This window comes from Eptatretus burgeri, chromosome 12 (genome assembly GCF_056783735.1).
Source record: "Eptatretus burgeri isolate ZD-2024b chromosome 12, Ebu_testis_v1, whole genome shotgun sequence".
NCBI lineage: Eukaryota > Metazoa > Chordata > Myxini > Myxiniformes > Myxinidae > Eptatretus > Eptatretus burgeri.
This window is the reverse complement of record NC_140972.1, coordinates 58,142,926-58,150,425: the sequence shown is the minus strand read 5'-3', so window position 1 is coordinate 58,150,425 and position 7,500 is coordinate 58,142,926. Positions and strand designations below refer to the sequence as shown.

The 7,500-nt window shown below is 45.3% G+C and overlaps 1 protein-coding gene across 2 annotated transcripts in view; it reads right to left on the bottom strand.

The window, feature by feature from the left end:
- LOC147015692 (T-cell leukemia homeobox protein 3-like) overlaps positions 1-7,500 on the bottom strand; it is a 17,560-nt gene that overhangs the window by 9,895 nt on the left and 165 nt on the right. For both annotated transcript variants that reach the window (XM_085848092.1, XM_085848091.1), the window contains exons 1-2: positions 6,642-7,500; positions 4,559-4,796 (exon numbers count right to left, since the gene is read on the bottom strand). The exon at positions 6,642-7,500 is cut by the window's right edge. In XM_085848092.1, the coding sequence (XP_085704218.1) occupies positions 4,559-4,796; positions 6,642-7,149 (746 nt within the window). In that variant the 5' untranslated portion in view covers positions 7,150-7,500. The remainder of the gene's footprint in view (positions 1-4,558; positions 4,797-6,641) is intronic.

Below are 7,500 nucleotides of genomic sequence, written 5' to 3'. Positions count from 1 at the left end.
ATCTAATGGCTTTATTCTAGGCTTTACTAGGAAGACACTTAAGTTGTCGCATTCACAATAACATATCGCTGATGACATATAGTCCAGTGATGTGGATGAAACAGCGAGTTGCAGTGTCAGGGTATCGGTGGGACGCTGAGCATACACTTTAGTCACATCAGAGGGATACTGTCCCTCTGATGTCATAGTTGTGTTAGTCACTGTCAATGACAGTGTAGCACAGTGTGCTGCACTGCAATTGATTGAGTAGCAGTACTGTGACATCAGAGGGACAGTGTGCTGCAGTGTAATTGATTGAGTAGCAGTACTGTGACATCAGAGGTCAGTGTGCTGCACTGTAATTGTATGAGCAAAAATGTGAGTGGAACTATTATAACATCAGCACAGTGTGCCACACTGTAATTGACAGTGAGTTAACACTACTGTGACATCAGAGGGGCAGCGTACTACACTGTAATTTTATTAGCAGGAAAGTGAGTGGTGTGGACTCCTGTAATATCAGAGTTAGTGTGCTACAGTGAATTATACCAGTGAAACGGTGAGTGATATAATTGTGCTGCACTGTACTTGTATCAATGAGACATTCAGCAGCACTTTCGTGACAATAGAGTAACAGTGTGCTGCACTGTAATTGTATTAGTAAGACAGTAAATGATATCACAGGGACAGTGTGCTGCACTGTAATTGTATCAGCGTGATAGTGAGTGGCACAGCTGTGGTATCAGAGAGACAGCACTGCAAATGGTGTTGATGGGACAGAGAGGAAGACCATTGTGATGGCTGTCAATTAGTGAGACATGCTCTCTTGTTCCTCCTTACACCATTTCCCATAAGTTAGTGCCGGCGGGACTTAGAGTGTGCACAGTTTGCTCGTCTTTCATGAACCGGTTAGCTGGGCCTGTTCAACCGAAGGTGATTTGGGGCAGCAAATCAAAATTTGTTCAAGGTGCCGGCAATACCTCGCTTACGCTTTACGAAAGACAAGCAAGACAACATGGGATCTCTAAGGTCTACCAACTAATGCTGGAAAACAGCTTAACATCCATCCGAGGGATGGTGCACTTTTTGATGCTCGTGAAGTACCAATCCGACAGTTTGAAGTGGTGTCGGGAATGTAACACGGACCACCTCTGCACTATCCTGTCGGACCAAGTAAGTATGCTGATGCTGTAAATGGGAAAGTGTGCCGCACAGTTGTGCCATGTCTGGGGGTTTACAAATGTGCCGTAGTATCATTGTGTTGGTGGCACAGTGCTCCGAAACGCTCTGGGCACATAGTCAACAAATATGTATCATTATGTCCATGGAGTGAGTACAGTGCGGCATCGTGAACCTCACATAAGAAATACATACACAGCGCGTCTTCCTTCCACCGGTACACATTTTATACCATATTATACCTTGGCAAATTTTGAAAATTGTTTGCGGTATATTGTCGTTTTAAAACCCAAATTAGAGAAAATTTGAATCGAAGAGATATGTCCCGCCCGTGGGAATTTATCAGATAAAAACAAACAATTTCCCTGGAATTGTGAATGGAGGTATTTTCCACTCTGCGATAGTTATGCTGATGAAACATACGAGACTCGCTTTTGCAGGATAATTTTAAATCCATACAATTAAATATAGAAACGGTACACGGCCGGAGTTTTAAGCACCTTTTCACACACAGCGAAAGGGAGCGAATGAAAGGCGTAAATAACAAGTTACTTAACGAAATGCGAGCGAAGTCATTTTGAAGGAGCTTCTCGAGTGTGGGCGAAAAACGTTTATTATTAATGGCGACGTTTTATTACACCGGCCCTCATGCAACCTATTGGTAATGTTAAAACACGCTCGGTGAAGGTGTAGAGCTTGCCCATGCCTTTCTTTTTCGTTATTTAACCCGAGCAATTACACCGTATAGTTTACATTGCACACCGTGGCCCGATCATATTTCTTACGACATCAGGATGGGAACGCGGAGCCGGACCTGTTTACCTTATAACACGATTCTTTTTAGAGCTTTGTTTGCTTGTTACATTCAATGCTGCAATTTAAGACCTTGCAGCAAAGGTGCACACTCGACGTGCCTCCGTTAGGCTCACCTCACCGTCGCAGGTGGCGATGAGATCGAGTCATGCGGGGAATGAAAACGCACGCAATACCGTGTATGATCACACAGTGGGTTAAAACAGATATAATACCGTGTATGATCACACAGTGGGTTAAAATGGATATAATACCGTGTATGATCACACAGTGGGTTAAAATGGATATAATACCGTTTATGATCACGCAGTGGGTTAAAATGGATATAATACCGTGTATGATCACACAGTGGGTTAAAATGGATATAATACCGTTTATGATCACGCAGTGGGTTAAAATGGATATAATACCGTGTATGATCACACAGTGGGTTAAAACGGATATAATACCGTGTATGATCACACAGTGGGTTAAAACGGATATAATACCGTGTATGATCACACAGTGGGTTAAAACGGATATAATACCGTGTATGATCACACAGTGGGTTAAAATGGATATAATACCGTGTCTGATCACACAGTGGGTTAAAACGGATATAATACCGTGTATGATCACACAGTGGGTTAAAACGGATATAATACCGTGTATGATCACACAGTGGGTTAAAATGGATATAATACCGTTTATGATCACGCAGTGGGTTAAAATGGATATAATACCGTGTATGATCACACAGTGGGTTAAAATGGATATAATACCGTGTATGATCACACAGTGGGTTAAAACAGATATAATACCGTGTATGATCACACAGTGGGTTAAAACGGATATAATACCGTGTATGATCACACAGTGGGTTAAAATGGATATAATACCGTGTATGATCACACAGTGGGTTAAAATGGATATAATACCGTGTATGATCACACAGTGGGTTAAAACAGATATAATACCGTGTATGATCACACAGTGGGTTAAAACAGATATAATACCGTGTATGATCACACAGTGGGTTAAAACGGATATAATACCGTGTATGATCACACAGTGGGTTAAAACAGATATAATACCGTGTATGATCACACAGTGGGTTAAAAGGGATATAATACTGTGTATGATCACACAGTGGGTTAAAACAGATATAATACCGTGTATGATCACACAGTGGGTTAAAACTGATATAATACCGTGTATGATCACACAGTGGGTTAAAACAGATATAATACCGTGTATGATCACACAGTGGGTTAAAAGGGATATAATACCATGTATGATCACACAGTGGGTTAAAACAGATATAATACCGTGTATGATCACACAGTGGGTTAAAACAGATATAATACCGTGTATGATCACACAGTGGGTTAAAACGGATATAATACCGTGTATGATCACACAGTGGGTTAAAACGGATATAATACCGTGTATGATCACACAGTGGGTTAAAATGGATATAATACCGTGTATGATCACACAGTGGGTTAAAATGGATATAATACCGTTTATGATCACGCAGTGGGTTAAAATGGATATAATACCGTGTATGATCACACAGTGGGTTAAAACGGATATAATACTGTGTATGACGCACAGTGGGTTAAAACAGACATAATACCGTGTATGATTGCACAGTGGGTTAAAACGGATATAATAACATATTATCGCACAGTGGGTTAAAATGGACATAATACCGTATATGATCACACAGTGTGTTAAAACGCATGCAATATATGAGTGTACAGTGCATAAAAATGCACGCAATAACATATATGATCGCAGTGTGTTAAAGCGCATCAAACAACATATATTATCGCGCAGTCCATAAAAATGCATGGAATAGCACACACACACACACACACACACACACACACACACACACACACACACACACACACACACACACACACACACACACACAATACGTGTGTGTGTGTGTGTGTGTGTGTGTGTATGTATATATATATATATATATATATATATATATATATATATATATATATATATATATATATATAAAACGTAACGAGACTTGGTTTGTAATGGTTAGAGGGTCTACTCTGACTCTGGGAGGGAGGCGGTTCAATCACCAGCCGAGTTTAATAATCCTGGCTGACCGAAGACTAAAAATGGTTTGTGCTGCTTCCTTGCCTGATGTTTAGATTTACGGATTGAGTACGGACAAGCAACAATATATTTTAACCATTTGTGCATGCTTGATGGGCCTAATGGTCTCCCCCTGCATCGAAAGTTCCCTGTAAAGGAGCTATTATTATTATTATTATTATTATTATTATTATTATTATTATTATTATTATTATTATTATGTCATCAAGCGAATGGCAGACCAGAATGAAATGTCAAGTGCACTTACTCGCCAAGAATGTAAACAGGGCCTCAACCGCTGTACTCTATTTACTATATGGTGGCTGGTGGATCGTTGGACCACGTTTTACATGAGCTGTGTGGTTGAGGGACTTTAGTCAATGCAGACAGAGAGGGACACAGTCCACCTTCACCCACCCTACACGGCTGTGAAAACTACCTCCTCCCCCGCACTCCCAATATCCCTCGAGCGATCACTCACCTCCATTTTGTGCGTCGGTTTTGGAACCAGGTCTTGACCTGTGCATCGGTCATTTTTAGGGCCTTGGCAAGAGCAGCCCTCTCGGCAGACGCTAGGTACTTCTGTCGGTGGAAGCGCTTCTCAAGCTCACAGATCTGGAGGCGTGTGAAGGATGTGCGTGGTTTCTTCCTCTTGGGTGGTGTGCGGTTCTGGTACGGGTGACCGATCCGCCGCTGTACGGTAAAGGGAGCCAAAGCCGCTGCGGGGTCGAAAGCCGACGCCAGGGAGGTACCAGGCATGAGGTGGCGGGGGTAAGTGGGTGAAGGGGCGGGGAGAGGATCGTAGATGAACAGCGTGAAAATATGACCATTTGCACATGCTACACATGATAACAGTCACAATAACGAGCTCCTTTGTGAGGACTCGGATTAGATCTGCTGTGACTTGTACTAGGACATTTCTAAAAAAAAAAAAATTGTACCTGGATTAACAAAAAGTACATTTATTGGTGTGCCAATGTCCTTCCGCAACGGACGTTTCTATAAATGCAATGAGCAATATGAGAAAATTCTTTTCAAAGGAGGGATTCATTTCACATTTAAAAAAAAGACTCGAGCACTTGGAGCATCCGATGTTGAGATCCCCGCACCGGTGGAGCCAAGGATCCATGCTAACCAGTCAACGGTGACCCGTCTCCGGCTGATGAATTCACCATGTGTCCGTCGCATGGTTTCATGATCACGACCTTCCCTAAAAACCTGCTGTATACTTTGGAACGACATCGTTGCAATTGGGCGACACCGTGATAATTATTGCCACAGATATATAATTGGGATGACAACGTGGCATTTTGTCACTGCGGGCTCAGCGCGAGCAATATTCTCCCAAAAAGATCAGAAACCCAAAAGGCCGCAATAAAAAAAAACCCACAGTAATGAAGCATCGGATTAAGTCCACTTACTTGCACTACCCACAACTGTATACACCAACCCCCATCTATATACAATGTGGTTATTTTGCCAAAAGAATCCTAGCACTTATATACGTCCCTCCATCTGACATCTTCCCACAATGGTATAGGTGGACAATGCGTAAATCATGATGAGAACAAAAAAAAATGGAATTACCCCCTATGATCACAAAGTTGACCATATTTTTCTCGAGCTAAATATGGCTTTTTTTGTGCCATCAATCACAATGCAAACCGTTTGTTTCATTGTTCAGCTACTTAAGAGAGGACGTATTGGGTTTGGAGAACGTGCGTTGCAGCCGTCGTTTGAGAGTGCTTGGGTGGACCCAGATTATATTGGTTCAGAATTCGTCCCGCTTCTGGATGCGTCATCCAGAGGGCAAATCTGTGCCCCCCTTGGACTGTTTTACAGTGCCAATGTGCACCCCCCACTCCTGCACATCAGGGGCATGGTTTTGGATACTTGCCAGGGTACTGGCAAGCGATAGCCCAATGCTCGATGCCTAAGACACCGTAGGATCTTTACCGTCCACCGTAGTCGCAAACGGCCTTGCTTATGATGCCCCTTCTGAAGGACGGCGTTACCTTTTCGGTTTCGCCCGTCCGAACGAGGAAGCACCAGTTAGATTACAGCTCGGGTCGGGAATCGAATCCACACTAAGACAGCTCAGAGTGCGCGCTTCCGATGCTGTCAGACCGGCGTTGGAGTGGAAACCAATCGACGATACGACGCGACGCGACGTACGACGATGGTGAATGAAATTGCGTTCTCACTGCAAGTCCAGAGGAAACGACTCATTACGGGATTATTATTATTATTGTTGCCTTCGGTGTAATTTGATGTGCGAGGAAATTAATTACGCTCCGTTATGAGCAACGCTTACAATCGGCGATAAACCAAAACAAGAGTCTTCACGCGGGAAATAACTTTGCGTGACTGTTCGTCCGAGATTAGGTGTATAAAGCTCGAATCGCTGTCCGTTCATACGAAGTGGACGATGTGAAGGTGTACAGGATGTAGCACCGCAAGGTGTTGCAATTAAATGATGAGGTAGTTCCTCTCAGTTTTCAGAGATGAAAGAGGGGCGGAAAACCCCCGATACCCCACGTGTGATCTCCCCGTAACATGCTCACCCGTGAGCCGGTCCTTCGCGAAGCGCCTGTTGCTCTCCATCCAGGGGAACGTGAGGCCATTGAGACCCCCCATGTTAGCCATTGGGGGCATCCCGGCCATGGAACCCATTCCGGCGGGCACAGGCGTGGGGTGCATGGCCGAAGGTAAGGGCCGGTGCGCGGGTACCCGGATCACCCCGCCGGGTCCCAAAGCACCCGCGTTGGCGCTGCAACTCGTGCCCCCGGCCATGTTTACGTTCATGTTCATATTCATGTTGACGTTGTAGGATCCCGTGAAGGACGCCATGCTGCACGCTCCCCCGTTCCCGTAGCTGTTGTACCCTGCGCCCATACACGCGCCGTACGCGCCTCCGCCGCCCTGCAGGTAATCCGGCTCAGCGAGGCGCCCGTTGGGCAGCAGGTAACTACCCTGGTCCGTGCTGTTCAGGATCTGGTCGATGCCGAAGCTGATGGGTTCATGGTGTGGATGGTGCGTTTGACTCACGGCATTGCCCGCACCGTGATCCATGTCGGACCTGCTGTACCCTCACGACCTCCCCCCAACCCCCCCAACCCACCCACCGCCCAACTCCCTCTTTTTCACTTTTCCTTTGCCGCCTTATTCCGAGACAGCACCGTCGTTGGTTATCCCGAACAAGTAAATGAGTGCCCCGGAGGCCAGCAGGCCGGTCGGCCGCTCCCCCCACCACCACCTCCACCAACACCACCACTAAGACCACCAACACCACCTCAGTCCTCCCGCGTCTCTCTGATATCCCGGGACCAGCTTCCCGGAACGCCTGCTCTCTGAGTCTCACCAGGCCCGACTGCAGCCAACCTGGTTTGCCGGCGTGTCAGGCTCGGCAGCAGGAAGTCCGTG